We start from the raw sequence: 18,093 nt of genomic DNA, 5'->3' as shown, positions 1-18,093 counted from the left end.
CCCATTGATTTCAATGGGAAACTAATTCTGGATCTCTGGTATCTTAACTAAACTACATTTCAATTGTGCTATAACAGTATGCATATTGTGTCAAAGTAATACCCGTAATCTGGGAAGAAAGTAGAATCCTAGTTAACAAAAATGTAGGAAATACTACTGGTCTTGAATAAAATAAGATATAAAACTAATACTACACAAATACAGTCCACCAGTAAAACTAACACAAAACTTGAGAAAGTTTTTATACCATGAGTTTCTGCAAACTGCAGCCCACTTCATCCCTTTGTGAAACATCAAGATATATGTTATTTATGCCTCAATGATCTAAAAATAACACATACTTAGCATCTCATGTAGAAGTAATACTCAACTGTATTCATGTTGTTTTTTTATGTGTTAAGGCACTGTATACTTTTGCTAGAGCTCGGAAAGGTTACTTTTTTGAACTCCAACTACTGCTTGGGGTTTCTGGAAGTTGTAGTTCAAAAAAGTTACTTGAAAACGTACGCTCAGAAAATTACTTTTCGAACTGTAACTCCAAAAATACCCCAGGTCACATGACTCTTGCCCATTTTTTGTTGCCTTTTCCAATCTTCCCTCCTCCATAAAGCAAGGGATGACAAAGTGTAGCCCTATCTTAATGCTGTTCCACTGCAACTCCCAGCAATTCTAGCTAGTATAGTGGTGGTGAGGAATGATGGGAGCTGCAGTCTAACATCTGGAATCCATGCATCTGCCTGCTGTGAAGAATTTGCTTGACACTTTGCACAGAAAACTACTGGGTTCTGTACCAACTTGGACACCACATGATACATAGCAATAGCACATGTACATTTCTATACCGCTTCTCAGTGAACTCAGCATTGGTTTACAATCTGCAAGCTAATTGCTCCCAACAAGTTGGGTACTATTTTACCGACCTATCAAAGGATGGAAGGCTGAGTCAACCTGAAAGCCGCTGGGATCGAACTCACAGCATTGTGGCTGCAGTACCAGCATTTAACTATTGCGCTACCAGGGCTCCCTGCTGCATGACCAGGGCTTCCTACATGTCTGATGAATGTAACGCTGTCTGGTGAATGTAACTCTGGCTCCTACATGCCCAGTGATACTAGATATTTTCAGTTTATGAGGCCTGAGGATGTGGTCAGGATCCTTGGAGAGACAAGAATCACCACATACTGTATGTACTAGATCCTTGCCCCCCCCCCCCCGGCTTATTAAATAGCCCAGAGGGAACCAAGTTGAATCGATAACAGGAGTGATTAATGCCTTCTTACAGCAACAGAACATTGCAACATGCCTGAAAGAGGCTCTTGTAAAACCATTACTGAAAGAAAAATCCTTCCCAGGATCTAACTCTACTGCATAGATATTGGGGGGAAAATATTGAAATTTTGGGCAAGGTACTAGGGGTGGCTTCTGAGCTCCAAGGCTTCCTGACTGAAATGGATGATCTCGATCCATTTCACACTGGTTTAGACACCTTTAATTGCCTTGGTAGATGACCTTGACCGTACAATCCTTCTGTTTTCATGCTGTTTGAATGACTGTATCTCTCTATATGAGCCTGTTTGAAATCTAAGTTTTCTAGGAGAGGCCATTCGCATTACCACAGCCTTCTCAGGCCAAATTACAGGAAACAAGGGAGAGGATCTCCTTGGTGACCGCTCCTGTCTTTGGAGTTCTTTCCCTAGGGAGGCTAGCATGGTTCTCTCCTTGCTCTCCTTTGGTCTGCAAGTACAAACTCCATTACCATCAAGCTTTTAGGAACTGACTGTGATGGTATAATAGGAACTTAAATGTCTATGTGATAATATGACACTCCCCAGAGGTGTGTAACTATGCGAGTTAATTGTTTTGCTTAATAAATTTAGGAGAGATAGTAAGTCTGCATGTTTATTCTCCTGCCATGAAAATTCCCTGAAATTCCAAATCTTAAAATAACTTGCTAAGGAGAAAATTAATGCTCACAATATTGTTCTACTGGACAATACTGCTGTTTATAAAACCTTGACAGCTTAAGTTACAAACACTAAGGAATCCTCCCTAGATACAAATTGTCAGAAATGAGGAAAAGAATTTTAAATCCCTCCACCAAAACAACAACAACAAAAACAAAAAAACAGGAGAGGGGGAATGATGCCTTTTTCAACATCAAGGTGTACAGTACTGGTTTGGAGATGCTACATCTCATTGAGACAGTGCATATAGTTGGATGCTCTCAAATTAAGAGTATATGGGGAAAGTCATATAAAAATGACAGCATATGATGAGCAATGATGACAAACATATAGGTCTCCAATATATTAACCAATAATATAAGGATTCAGTGTATTATAGAAGCTCTGGTAATGTTAAGAAGAAAACCCAAAGAAATAACATTAAAATATTTAAATTAGATTAGCACCTTGTAACATTGCACAATCATCAGTCTTTATTTCACTTTAAAGATAATGTTGGAGCATATGAGGTTTCAGAAACAGAGGCTCTGGGAATTTTCATCACAAGTTTTATGAGGAAAAAATACTTTACTTAAAACGTTTCACGACAATCTGGCTACTCATGACAAAAGGATGCCCATTTTGACTCTGCATAGTAGTGGAAGGAAGGAAGGAAGGAAGGAAGTTAACATTATTACTTGAAACCCTTTTCTTTCCTGGCAAAATGATATAATCAAACATGTGCATGAGATTAATGCTTAAAAATAAATAAATAAAAAGAGCACAATGAGTGGATAAATGCAGTGACTTTGATCTAATTTATCTTCAGAGAACATAATGAAAAGGATGTTCTCATATGTCCTATCCCCTAATTTAACATATAAATCATTCACAAAAATATGATCCAGATGGGCTCCAACGAAGGAAACCAATTAAATCACACTACCGTACCACCTGATACATTAGTTGTGATGATAAAAATACAAACAACATAACAAAACAATAAGGTACTGTCTCATATCTGACATTTCAAATTAGATTTCGTTTTCTGTGAGCACAGCCCACTGCTTTGCCACCTCCTGCAACAAGAACTAACAGCAAGGACTTTGTTTTCCAGCAAAAGCACATAGATGCTCTGTGTTTGTAGAGCAAACTCTGCAGATGAAGCAGATTTGTTGACATTCCCCAATGGGGTAGTCTTTGGAACAAATGCTTGCCTCGTACCATCCACATCTGGTTTCTCAATTACGCTCAGAGCACATTTTGCTTTCAAGTGCGTTGACAGCAGAATAGTGCCAAACCTGGAGGACAACTCCACAAATATCTGACCTTTGCCTATGGGCTACCTCAGCTCAGCAGGCCATCACTGCTGCTATTGTTTTCCCTTTATAGGTTTCCTAGAAATACAGCCTCCAGCATGTGGTACGGTCTTGTTTGGCAGAGAGGTTTCATTGTCAGGTAATTAGCTCTACAACAAGTCCCTGCACGTTGAACTACAATTAGCTTTACAGACTAAATTCTGGAACTGCACACAGGCATTTCTTATACATAATGAATCCGAGGATCAGTTCTGGAAGGTGCTGAGGGTACACAGCAGCCAAATGAGCAAAATATGCACTTTTTAAAAGGGATATGCTCAAAGGCTTCTTTACTGAAAATTAATTTCTTTACTGAGAATTAATTTCTCTCAGCATAAACATTATTATCTGCTTTTTTTCTAGTTCACATGTTAAGTTCTTTAACAGATACCTCTACACAATTTGCCTTTCCTTATTTTTTTGTTATAGAAAATGTTGCAGAACTGACCTGCGTTTCTTCATTTTCAAAAGAAATACATAACCCTATTTCTAAAGGAAGTGAAAACAACATTAATGAGATGCAGACATTCAACTGGACTACATAATTGTGAGGAAGTCAGTCCAATTCAGTGTTATTTCACAATTATCTAGGTTAAGGGAAACTTTAATACAAACAGCATGATGTTCTCCTCTTGCACAATTACATCTACACATAATGTACCATTGGCAAATGAAAATAATATTCAGTGCCTGACTCTATTTGTTCAGTATTATACAAGGGTAAGGGCCTCAAAGCTCAGTCTTGATTATGCTATCAGGCTTGGGTTGTAATTCTTGCATAGGTAGTAATTTTAGCCAAATACAGTCTTCTCTCCATATCCAAGGATTTTTTAATCAATGGGTTCAATCCTCTATGGCTTCAAAATATTAAAAAAAATACATGAATTCCAAAAACCAAACCTTGATTATGCTGTTTTATATAAGATAATACATTGCACTACACAATTGCATTTAATGGGGCTTGAGCATCCATGGATTTTGGTATCCATGGGTGGTCCTGGAACCAAACCTCAACTAGCTGATACCAAGGGCCACTGTATTGTCTTTTTAAGCATGTTCATAAAGGACACCAAGAAACTTAGTTAAGCATGCACACATGTGTGTCCACATGCTCATACACATTCCTCTCTTCATCTTAAAAAGTTGATGTGGTAAGGGTACAATCAGGAACCTGCTTTCATGGCCTCACAGAATTTACTGGACATAGCAGCCTCCTTCTGCCCAAGGTCAGCATGAAGAAATATCAGAAGCGGGATTGTGATGCAAACCTTCACAGTCATGATATCTTCCAAATTACAGTGATGGACTAATCACGTCTGAGCACTCATCTTTATAGCCCGAAGCTATCATAAGTGTCAGTGCCACGAAGAAAGACAGTGGGCCTGCCACATCAGTAAGCTAATGATCCACGGATTGGAGTGTCCACAGCTCACCATGCCCCATAATTTTCAATGGTGGTGTGTGCGCTCTGACATGCTGATACAGACACATCACTGAATCATTGAATAAATATGGGTTGTGACCATCTGTGTTTTTTCCTATCTGTGCCCCCCAGAACTGAACCCCCCCAAAGTGTAAAGAGTCCACCATATTCACTCCCCGTTCCCACTTTGCTATTTCCACTATTTGTTCTGTTACAATATGTAATTGATATAGATTTAATTGACTTTGCTACCACTTAATGTACACAAAATATTGAACTTTTTAAGGAGCCAAATATTTTTACAGTATTTACAACTGTAATACTTGGACATGTAATTAGAAACCAGATGTAAACATGTATTTGCCCATTGTTTATACATTAGGGAACTGAAATGCTGAATTACACGATTTAATAAAGGTCAGTTCTTTGGTCACAGCAACCCAATCTGTGATGCAAGTAGTGGGAAGAAGGAGAAGGAGTCACCACAGACCTTCTGCTTTCATAATTCTACCTTGCATCCTGTTCAATATTTATGTGATTGTATGCCAGACCTATAATTGCATAACTTTTGGAATTCAGGTTTATGGTCATTAATATGCAATTTGACCCCCCAAGTCTGCTCTTAAGTCAGGCAGCACCACAACCAAAGGGTTTCTAAGTTACTACAGATTGAAGTGTTGTGTAATGGTGACTGCAACACTCTCCCAGTGGCAAGGCATATTGAGACAAACAGCTGAAACAGTACATCCGTTTTGGAGCTCCTTCCTGCTTTGCGTCGCTGGGCGCAGCCTTCAGACGGCTGCGCCCAGCGACGCAAGGGAGAAAGGGGCCAAGTGGCCCCTTTCTCCTCCTCCCCGCCGCTGCGGGGAAGCGGCCTTTTGCTGCGGCGGATCGGGGCCTTGGAGGCTGCCAGTCTGGCAGCTGAGGCCCCGATACACGGGGGAAAGGGGCGGGTGCAGGCCGCCCCAAACGGGCAGTCTGTAACCCACCTAAGAAAGCTAATTGTTAGTTGCAGTTATCTGTCTGTTTATTTGATTCATATCTCTTTTTTCTCTCTACACAGGAGAGAGACAGCGAGAATAGACCCATGAAATCAATGGGAACTGGTAAATTCCTTTATTTAATCGAGTTGGGGCTAACAACTGTATTTCGATCTAAACTTTCAGTAAATGCAAAGACCTTCAAAATATACCACAAGATTCTGACAAGTCTCATAATAAACCAATATGTTAAACCAATATGTTTTTCATTTAAGAAGTGTGAATATACTTGCTTTCAACTCACCTCAACAGGGAATCTTCTCCCATTGATGCTGTGTTCTGAGCCTGCTGATCCATTACTCTGACCCCAGTGAAATTCAATTTTCTCAGCTTTGAATCTGCCTGGTAGTCCAGCACCACTGATGAAGTAATCATCTTTGAGGAGGATAGCAACTGAAAGAAGGAGGAGGAATAAAAGAGAGGACAAGATTGAAAACCTTTCTGCCATAAACCTGCTGTGACCGTTTACAGGGATAATACAAACATTCTTTTGGGTGGACATAAATGCATGGTAGCAGATGATTGCTGGTGCTTGTCACTATTCATTCAAAGGACCTGTTTCATGACATGATTGCAAAGAACCGTGAAGTCCCATACATTTAGTAGCTATCTGAGAGAATTGAAGGTCTCCATCTGAACACACCAAATCTTTGACTTTGCAAGCTATGTGGCGGGATGTCACCAAGTAACACAGGGATCTCAATGTTTCTCCACATAGTCTTGAGAATGTGAAGCTTGGGACTAGGTTTAGTGGAGATGACTCACTCTATCATTTCTCTTCATAGAGTCATTTTCACCCAAATGAATATCTGACTGATAGGGTTAGGACCATAGGACCATAGATAGTACAAGAGACCAGTTTGTCCCCTGCTGCCCAAATATAGGACCAGCAGCCATCCTATAAGCCACATCTTGAGCTGGAACAATAAAGGAATATTATCATACTTGCTTTTCTACATGGCTGATAGCCAGATCATTTCCTCATAGTTAAGTGTCTCCACTGTAAATTTTTTAAGCATTCACTACACAATATGGTAATTTCCAGAAATAACAAGCTTATAAGGCTCTAGGGATTTAAATTTTCCTTGTATAACAAACTTTCTCCTCAAATATAAATTCAATATAAAGTTTCTATCAACTTATGGACAAAGTTTCTTTCTTTCCATCTGCCCCATAAATAATATATCAGTGAGGCAAAGGCTTGGTTAAGCAGTCTAAACTGCTGTTCAATACTATTATTAGGTACAGCATGTTTCTTTTCTTTTTTAATCTAATAATTCTTTGCATTAAGAGCTAACATGGAAAGAAAATGTGCAATGCAGACACAGAATTTTCTGAATTGCATACACTGAATGTAATTAATTCCTCTCTCAGTAGCTAAACTATGGTTACATTACTTTACACTTGTTAAGACACATAAATTCCTCCTTTTGCAATGTAACTGTAACCACAGTTATTTTAAATAGTTATGGGGTGGCCTCATTGCATTTTTTGATTTAAATAGTTATGGAATGAGGTGAAGGAGGAATTTCACATGCTTCAAGAGCATGTTTATGCCTTGTGCTGATAAACAAAAAAAATTCAGACATTTAAAAAGTAACTAAAACCAGGGCTTTTCTTCGGGGGGGGGGGGGAATAGATTGTGTTCCTTATTTCCCCAGTACACATTGGGTTGTTGCCAACACATTCCTGGACAAAACAAATCTAGCATGCTGTGTATGCCTTACGTTCATATTTATGCTAGTGTTACTTGTGTCACCTGCAGCCTGTCAGAACCCTCATACCCTCCAAAGGACGGCTTTGTTATTTTTATTAAACAAAAGTCCAATCAATGTGGGTTGCACAAATCTTTACCACTACAGGACCCTTCCTTTGTATGTATGTATTTATTATCCTGTTTTTCTGCTAGCATGGAGAAGCTACAAGGCACTGTGCTGCAAGAAATCCTACTTGTAGCACTTCCAGGAGGCTTCCTAGGGCCAATCAAGAACCTGCAGGATTTCCAGAAAGAAGAAAAATGGACCCAGTTGGAAAGGTGGCCATCACAAGGTACACCCTGCAAAGGTTCATAGAATCATAGAATCGTAGAGTTGGAAGAGACCACAAGGGCATCCAGCCCAACCCCATTCTGCCATGCAGTGACTCTCAATCAAAGCATCCCCGACAGATGGCCATCCAGCCTGTTTAAAGACTTCCAAAGAAGGAGACTCCACCACACTCCAAGGGAGTTTGTTGGACTGTCGAACAGCCCTTACTGTCAGGAAGTTCCTCCTAATGTTGAGGTGGAATCTCTTTTCCTGGAGCTTGCAGCCATTGCTCCGGGTCCTAGTCTCTGGAGCAGCAGAAAACGAGCTTGTTCCCTCCTCAATATGACGTCCCTTCAAATATTTAAACAGGGCTATCATATCACCTTCTCTTCTCCCGGTTAATAGGAGAAACCTCCATTCTTATTGTGGGGAATGGAAATTTCCTTAGGTTTTATCCAACATAAAGGAGGAGTGGCATTTGGTGGTCATTACCATTGAAGAGATTCATTATGAATAACTGGTTACACTATAGTGTTATGGTGCAACTCATTACTTTCAAACATTGACTAAAAGTATTTCAGTTGCCATTTGACACAAGTAAAAGAATTACATATTTTTAAAACACTAGAATTACTTTTGGACCCAAGAACTATAAGAATAACCTTAGTCTTTAAAAACCACTTTCTTAGCTCTACCCAAATGAGAACATAACAGACTATTGTACATACAGGAAAGGGAAAAATCCGTTATTTCTGTCAAAAGCCTCTTAACCACATTGAAAACTTCCCAAAACTTTAGCTGTCTTTTTAATGGCTACATCATTGTGGCAGCTCTTTGGTATCTTGGAAATTATTATGTCATCTTCCTTCTTTTCTCATTGCATACAATGAGTCCCTAGCAAGAACAAAACAGTATTACTCCAGGTGCATCATTTTATATTCTATGCTGTTCACTTAAGTACATTTTATGCTTCTCCAATGGGTTCTGTTCCACCCACATAATTGTCAGATACTCATTTCTATTGATAAAGGTCCCTGCTTGATGCTACTTGCAGATCTATGACACATGAGTGCTTATTGACAAAGTTTCGAATGAAGGTGTCACATAAAATGGATCTCAAAACTGATCCTAAAGAATCTTAACACATTATCTTTCTTCAGCTTGAAAATGTAATCTTTTGTCACTTTTCTGTAATATGTTTTAAATCACAAAGCATCTTTATCTTCCATTTTACACAGTCATTGGTAATGTTCAAAGTGATGTCATAAAATGGTACAAAAAGGATGTTCTGTTATTTGGCATTTCATATCTGTGGGGAATCTATGCTACAATATTTTTAATGTTTGTAATGAATTTCCCACTAAAATGTTTATTATTATTTATGAAACACTTAAAACTACTAGAAACTGTATTTTTATATTGTTCAAAGGTAAATGATGGACACTTTTACTTGGCATAAATGTCATTGGCCCCAAGCAAAATTATACCTTCTATTTGATCAAAATACAGAAAAAATTGCACTAGCCATATGCCCAAGGGGGAATATCAGCAAGGTCATAGGATCCTCAATATCTGTACATCTTACCAAATAAAATCTTTGGTAGAGAAAAATAATCTGAAAGAGGGTCAAAATAGCCCAAAGAGGACTGAGTATGGTAAACATGTACAGAAAGCTGAAGAGCTGTTCAGAAATAAATGGAAAATTGAGGGAGGCAAGTAATGGAATAGTGTATCCCAGGGGGAAGCATGGCTGCCCACAATCCTGAAGGGGGGCATTCTTTATTGTTGTTAACTGCCCTTGAGTTGATCTCAACTCATAATGACCCCAAGGATGAGACATCTCCAAGACTCTCTAATCTCCACTGCTCTGCTTAGGTCCAGTAAACTCATACTCATGCCCCCCTCGATAGAGTCGATCTACTGTATCTGGCATGCGACCTTTCTCTCTTTCTACTTCCCTACACATTTCCTTACCTGATTGTTTTCTCTGAGTTATGCCTTCTAATGACTAGGCCAAAATATGACAGCTGAATTAATTTTAGGAAACCTTCAAGTTTCTGTGGGAATTGGAGGCAAGCTGTCTTAAGGCTAGGGGACTCAATACTGCAGGTGACAGCATGCCTCAAAATAAACCCAAATGCAGAAGCATCTCAAATGTCAAGGGTATGGTAAAGCTGTTTTGAGTTTTATTCCGGATTTCAGGTACTGTTCAAAGTGTTGAACCCTATCTCCAAAGAATGCCCAGGATCTTGGATGGCTCCTTTAAATTCAGGAATAACACCCAGAGAGGACTGATCATATGCTTGACATGGAAAGCCACTGTTTGTCACTGCCACACTGTGTTCAAAAGGACATAATCCCAGGAAACTGGACACAGAGCAGCAACCCCTAGCTTCAGCTGATCTACTGTATAGCTTCAAAAAGTGGAGAATACAGAACATATAAAAGAGTATTGCCAGACAATATATGTGAAGGAAGCCCACACTTTAGATTATCTCCCATTTGCAAACAGATGCACAGATTCACAATTGACAGGCATGCCAAACAAGTCAGTTGGAGTTAGGACTTGTATAGTTAGTCCCCCAATTGTTGTAAAGAGTAGCAGGTCTGTTAGCAAGAATAAACAAACAACAACAACAACCAACAGCAAATTAAGGAAGCAGGTGCATTGGTAAGAACAGGTCTGCTGTGGAACTTAAACAGCATTGCTCATAATGTGAAATGAATCTATTTCATCCATTTGCAGACATGATTTTCACATGATTTTATCTCTCCAGCGAGCAAGTCAATTTTCATTAACAGCAGCTAGCTGCAGAGATAAAACACCAAAGCTCGTGTGACAATATCAAAGGGCACTTTGCATGAAACTTTGCCACTCTTAATTCAAAGAGATCTCATACATTTGAATTTTCCAGCTGTGTAATCAAAAAAATCGATGAGAGCATGCTTTGGCAAGTGCTTTACAAAGAAAATAACCTCACAAAACTTTCATATATAGCAATTATGGGTTAACACATTCACTCTACCAGTTGATTTTGAAGAAAGTCTATGAAAATGAAAAATACAAAAAGACAGACTTCATTTGATTGAAATTTATCCATTTGCTCATCCACCACTGAAATCAATAGTCGAAACCCAATTGCTAATTCCAACTGGAGTTGTCCCATTTAACCAATTAAATGTATGTTAAGTGTTGACTTTACAAGTTCCCACTAATTCAACTACTCTACTGTAGTTGGGATTGACACTTAAGATGTTCCCATTCACATGTTATGATTATACTCAGTTTTTTGGTTCAGCTGGTAGGTTCATTAGACAGGAAGTATTTTTGGATGGGGGTGGGCACAATACTGTATAAGATATCAGGAAAGTTAACTTGGTGCATCTGTAAGAATCTATGTGGGGCTGCCTTTGAAAAGTGATCAGAAACTTCAGTTCGCCCAAAGAGCTGCAGCCAGGTTGCTAACTGAAGCTGGCTATAAGGAGCATGCAACTCCCTTGTTGCAACAGCTCCACTGGCTGCTGGTCCATTTCCAGGCACTCTTCTAAGTACTGCTGATGATCTATAAAGCCCTATACAGCTTAAGGTCAGGTTATTTGAAGGACTATATCTTCTTTTATGTGCCCACTAGAGATCTTCTGGAGAGGCACTTCTCTATGACACACCACTCTCCCAGGCTTGTTTGGTGGGAACAAAAAAAAGTGAAGACCAACCACCTTATATGCAATGGCATGAAACAAATTGAATTCTAAATGAAATTGTTCATGATAGTGGCATGGAGGTAGAGTGGGGGGGGTCACAATTAAATCAGGATGCCTGCTCCACCTCCAGTTGTCTGTATTAGATTTAAAAAAAAATTGAAGAAGAAAGACTACTTGTGCGAGCATGATGGACTCTGAGACAGCGATGGGATTGAGGCTTTTTAAAAATATGTCCATACTTTATGGACAGTCTGACAAGAAAGGAGGCTCTTGTGAGTCTCTTTCAATGCACAGTGGGATTCAGCTGCATTGTATAAATATTTGATGACCTCTAAATCATTTATGACTCTGTCAGGGGTCATTTTACTTGTTTTAGATTAATAATTAAAAGGATAATTAGGAGGATGTACAATCTGAAATGTTCATCTAATTGTTCATTTTATAGTGTCTCTTATAAGGCTGGGTAAGATCTCTCTCTCTCTCTCTCTCACTCTCTCTCACATACACACACACAGAGAGAGAGAGAGAGAGAAAGAGAGAGAGAGAGACAGAGAAGAACAGTTAGTACACATGCATATGCACATAGACAAAAACACAGATTGCTCTTGTTATTTAGTAATATCAACCCAAATAGTTTTATGGCCCTGAAATATTGCTGAAGTACCTATGGCATGAAGTAATGTACACAAAACTGTGATAGTTGAATCTCCCCATCATAGTTCAATTTAAAATTTACTAAAAGTGAAAAGTGGAAAAGACAAAACATTTCTAAATCTTACACAGCAACACGGACAAAATACTGAATACATTCTTTTCTTACAATATTTCTCTTTAGTAAGACCTGAATTTGAAATAGTAAAATCCCAATACTTGCCAAGATTTTGTAAGTGCTTTCCTTAAAAAAAAAAAGGCTTAAATGCAGGCAAACCCCTTCTGAACAAATCTTGCCAAGAAACGCTTGTGATAGATGCACCTTCAGTTCGACACAAGTTAGAAACAATTTGGAGACATACAACAAGATACATATATATCATATATAAAATTAATCTGCACATTGACAGTGTGGTTAAGAGTCGCTATTAGTTCATTATGTAAACAAAACTTGAAGTATTTCAATATTGTTTGTGTCTAGCAGTAAAAGTACTAAGCTTTCATGTTTGTGATATGTAGAGGAACCTACAAGCAGTCCAAGAACTGAGCAAGTGTTTTATCTACCTGTAATTCATTCTTCAGTTAATGAAGTAAAACATAAGGTGTTAAGCTTTGTGGCTCCAAATGTGGAAATCTAGGCATATGTTTCTCTTAAACTAGTGGTTCCCAACCTTCCTAATGCCGCAACTCTTTAATACAGTTCCTCATGTTGTGGTGACCCTCAACCATAAAATTATTTTCGTCTCGGTTCCTAAGACCATTGGCAATATGTGCTTAGGCGATCCCTGTGAAAAGGCCATTCAACCCCCAAAGGGGTCGCGACCCACAGGTTGGGAACCACTGTCTTAAACTAAACTAAACCATACTGAATTAAATTGTCTAAATGAATAGTATTGTGGGCTAGAAATCATCATGTATTGGCCAAATCTTACGTAATTCTGATCTGAATATTTTTGAAAAACACCCCACCAGTACTTATCCTGCATAAGTATGGAATGTTAAGAGTTACTACAACAGTATATAAGTTTTTTCTTTAAATTCTCATTCTTACCAAACTCTGTAGTGTTTAACTTGTTAGAAAATGTTGATCAAATAACATTATTTACAACATAATGTGTTGCCCTGTAGGCATCCAGACAGAGCTTGAATTTAAAACTCTACTTTCCAAAAGAATGTCCATTTGAGCTGGTACTGGCCACCACACCATCACTGAATTTTAACGGTTTTTATCATCTGTCAGAAATTCAGTGAAACTTGCCACAGTGAAAAGGGTCCAGTATGCTCATTTCAAAACTCTTTTTTTAAAAAGCTATAATGGAATTCCAAAATTATAAAAATATTGAAGACATGGCTGCTTATAGTGAAGGTATACTATGATAATATCATTTATTGGACTACCTTGAAATACACTCCAGGTGCAAGACTGGAAACATAAGTAAGCTGGGCTACTGAGAACCCTGGAGACAACCAAGGTTGGTGGATATGCTACAGCCACCTCTGCTACCTCCAGAACCAATTAAAAGGTTTCCCATCAACCTCCTACCAGCTAAGTAAGAAAAGAAGATTTAAAACAGGCTAGGAATCTGCAAACTAAAATAACTGAGTGAAAACACAAACTAATTTCGAGAACAATGCCAAAAATAGTGTTTTATCTTTTTTTCCTCATCTAAAATACAAATTGCTAGAACATTAGGAACTGCTGAAAGCTGCAACCATCAATCATTATGCTGCTGCTGCTGCTGCTGCTGTTGTTGTTAACTGCCCTTGAGCTGGCCCCAACTCATGGCAACCCTGTGGATGCAATCTGCAAGACCCTCTGTCCTCCTCTGCTCTGCTTAGGTTCCTGCAGATTTAGGCCCATGGCCTCCCTGGTTCAGTCTATCCATCTGGCATGTACCTTCCCTAGCATTATTGTCTTTTCTAGTGAGTTGTACCTACTCATGATGTAGCCAAAATACGACAGCTTCAGTTTCATCATCTTGGCTTCCAGGGAGTGTTCAGGCTTAATCTGTTCAAGGACCCAATCTACAGTCATCTTGAAATTAGTGCAGCTTACTTTCCAAGTAAACATATTAAGTGTTGGGTTGTAATGTAGCTAGTTAGTGACGGCAGGACAAAAAGTGCTCATGATAGTGTGACCAAGAAAAGCAAGAAGTGATCTCATGCTACTGCTGCAGTGAAAGCTCTAGATGAATACACCACACCACTATCAGCGATGTCTCACACCAGGGTACTGCAGATGGGGCTTTGGGGCAGAGCCAAAAGGGCCCGCTCCCTGCCCCATGCAGCTTAACTTCAGAATAAAGCCACATGGGGCATGGACGTGAAGTACCAGGCTCTCTCCCTCCATGCCATGGTGCTAGGTGGAGAGATGATGTCATCTAGTGCGGTCTGCGCCCCCCATCCCCCCCTCCAGTGATGCTACTGACCACTATGTGTCTGGCATTAAACATGCTAGCAATGTCTAGCATCTACTGTGGATCTAAAAGAAGTCATGGTCCTAATTCCATATTGCTTATGGACTATGAAAAACATATAATCTCTCATGTTAATCACAGTTCTGTATTTCTAAAGCACTCATTAAAAATGAGTGCTTTCTTAATAGCAGCATTTCCATTCCTTTTGATCTTTTGGGACTTCACAAAGCCTCACGTGGCAAAACTAAATCTTTTCTTTGCCTTCCCACCTTCATATGAGCGGATAGCATACTTACCTATTGAAATACTACCACATAAGATTTTGGTTCAACGAGGTCTATAGCATTCGAAGAATTGAGCTGATCAGACTGCAGAAGAAACTGTCTTAGGGCCAAAACAGATGGCCCTAAAGGGGCAGCTTGACATCACCTGTTTGTTCACTGGATCAGGGCCGTGGCAATCACATGGCATGGCTCTGATCTGGCATTTTTTCAGCCCAAAAAGAAGTGGCAAAATGGTGCTCCTTTTTGCTCTGGAAAAAAAGCTGCCCTTTCCGCCACGGCTTTTCAATGTTCCTGCAGTGTGCACTGTCTAGACTCTGTACCGCCAAAGTGCCACAATGCTGCTCACCATGTGGGCAGTGGGATGGTGTGACACCGGCTTCCATGCGCCACGCTCCCATATCATATGCAAGCCAGTGTATTGTGCCAGTCAGCTTAGCCTCTTAACTGGATTTTTATTATTGTAAATACTATTTACAAAATTTAGAAGCAGAAGTAAAATTAAATTAATTGCTTTTATAATTTTATGACTTGTGTGCATAGGGTATGGGTGTTTTACCATATGGATTCTGCATGGACAGGACTGAAATTTATGGCACGAAAAGATTCACAGAATCTGCCTCCATGTTCCAAAAGGAGTACAAAGTGTTAAAGAACAGAATTATTTTATTCTATTTATCAATTGGAATGCTGAAGATTACAGCAGTGCATGTTTTACTCAGTGTCAGTTGGTGGCTCCCATTTCAGTGAACCTAATATCTGCTCTGAGCAGTACTATAAATGTTAGAGGAGCTATCCAAAGTACAGTACTGGATTTATTTTGGGACAGATTTTAGCACCTCAGAGAACTCCTGTAAAATGGGAACTAAAGCCCAGACTCAGCTTCGTTAACATCTGATCCAGTAGTTATCATTAGTTTTACCTTAGGGATGTCACTCTTTTTGTCACTGTGTACCCTACATATGTTCCTGGAGAATTGTTTTTGTTTGTATAGTTTATTTTATTTTAATTTTTTTGAAACAAAAATGCAGAATAAATATGTCTTCCCACATCCCACTGTTTGTAGAAACACATATAAGGGTGTTTGGGTTTTTTTAAGCTGCAAAACAAAGCAAAACACACAAACAATAAATGTTACTGGAAATTGGGTGCAGAATATGCTTTCTCTTGCTTTGCTAAGAATGACTACCTCAAGATATTTCTAGATATTTGTTCTAATGCAGTTTATGAAAAGATCACAACAAAGTCAAAGTTAGTCATGGTGGCTTTTTAAAAAAGTTAATATTTGTGTAATATTTTTATAAGTCCAACGCTCATATTTCTTTACCACCAAAACAAGCCTTTGGTAATATCTTCCTGGATGAAGATGTATGAAAACTTCAAAACCTTCCACATTTTTAGATCTTTGAATTAGTAATAAAGCCACTAAATGAAGTGAAAAATTATTATGGATTGGGAAACCTTGGACCACAATTTTTCAGTATCCAACCTGTCACTTTTTACTTTACCTCACTTGAATCCTTGGCATTGGTGACCAGATTTTCCAATTTATTTTCATACTTTTGGTTATTTGTTTTTTCAAAAAATCAGGCATAAGCCCCAATGTTATCCCTATCCACAACTTTATTTCTAGGTTAAACTCATTCCATTGGTCTTCTTTTCTTACGTAAGAAGATATATGTATTGTGAAAAACTGAAATGTATTGTAAAAATATTTTTGTTATGTGACTTCAAGCTATTCTAGGATTTTCTTGTAAGATTTATTTAAAGGAGGTTTGGCATTTCCTCCTCTGGAGTTAAGGGAGTGTGATTTGCCCAAGATCACCCAGTAGGTTTCCATGCCTGAATCTGGATTCAGACCCTGGTTTCCAACTTTCAAGCCACTACACCACAAATGACTCTTTTAAAATTACTTTCTTTCAATCTTTTCTCTTTTTATGATTAAATTTAGCACTAATCCATTCAGTGGAATGAAATGAAAGGTTGATTTAATGACCTCCACAGCATATCATCATCATTTCAACAGAACCCAGCACGTACAATGGCCTTAAGCCAACATCATGGAAGCAGCTGAATACCAGCAGAATAAGACTTTTCTTTGTTTCAGTTTCCATTGCATCACCTGAAACCTGCTCTAGGTTAGTCCTCAGCATTTTGAAGCAATCCAACTAAATTTTGGACCATGGAAGATATACTTCCTTTATCAGGGTTTACAAGAACAAATCCTATTGCTGTCTCCTCAGAAGTATATATAATTGAGTGCAATGTCTGTCTGTCTGTCTGTCTGCCTGTCTGCCTATTTATCTCTTCCAGGTAAGTGTTTTATTCCATACCTAATTACCTTGGCATAAACCCCACTGAAACCTTCTGGGTCTCAAGTCTGAGTAGACTGTACAGAACTGTAATGTATATTGTATAACTATGGGTTTGGGTGTTCCCATACACACACAACAGATTCTTGTAGTATTCATGAAGATGGAAATCAATCTTTATTTCATTTTAGATGTAGCAATTAAAATACAGACTAAACAGAAAAAAAAACCATCCACATTCTGTTTAAAAAAAGAAGATCAAGATGATATTACAGGAATGGTGAATGTTTGTATTCTAAGAGCAACTCCAGCTGTCTGGAGGATATTTTGCTTCACAACATTTATGTTTGGTGAGAACATGGAGAGGGTCTTCTCGGTGGCTGCTCCCTGGCTGAATAATTCCTTCCCCCCAGAAGACTGGCTGAACCCCACTCTGCCTGCTCTATTTCTGATAGCAGACCCCAGCCTTTTTGTTTTAGACAGGCTTTTGGCTGTTAAGTGGGAATAGCAGAAGGATCATTCAATGAGGATGTTGCACTTTGTATCATCACTTTTATTGGATAAATTGGATAATTTATTTATTCATCACTTTTATTGTTTTAAACACTACTTAAAGTTATCTTTCCACCCTATTAGCACTTTTACAGTGAATTATCTTTTTATCACATGACAATATATCAAGAGTAGAGATTTTCTAAGACCTTAAGAGAGCCATTGTGGTGTATGGCTATGGAAACCAGGATTCAAATCCCTGCTCAGACATGAAAGCTCATTGGATAATTGTGGGCAAGTGATACTCTCTCAGACTCAGAGGAAGGCAAAGACACTCCCCCTCACCAAATCTTGCCAATAAAACCCCATGATTGGTTTCTCGTAGGGCCATTGTAAGTTGGATTTGACTTGAAGGCATTTAACAACAAGAATCTATTAATTTCAGAC

The 18,093-nt window shown here is 38.8% G+C and overlaps 1 protein-coding gene across 8 annotated transcripts in view; it reads right to left on the bottom strand.

The window, feature by feature from the left end:
• Positions 1-18,093, bottom strand: part of PTPRG (protein tyrosine phosphatase receptor type G) — a 745,385-nt gene that overhangs the window by 326,798 nt on the left and 400,494 nt on the right. For all 8 annotated transcript variants that reach the window (XM_042447272.1, XM_042447274.1, XM_042447270.1 and 5 more), the window contains exon 4: positions 6,009-6,157. In XM_042447272.1, the coding sequence (XP_042303206.1) occupies positions 6,009-6,157 (149 nt within the window). The remainder of the gene's footprint in view (positions 1-6,008; positions 6,158-18,093) is intronic.

The sequence above is a fragment of the Sceloporus undulatus genome, chromosome 2, assembly GCF_019175285.1.
Source record: "Sceloporus undulatus isolate JIND9_A2432 ecotype Alabama chromosome 2, SceUnd_v1.1, whole genome shotgun sequence".
Taxonomy (NCBI): domain Eukaryota; kingdom Metazoa; phylum Chordata; class Lepidosauria; order Squamata; family Phrynosomatidae; genus Sceloporus; species Sceloporus undulatus.
This window is presented reverse-complemented; position numbering and strand designations above follow the sequence as displayed.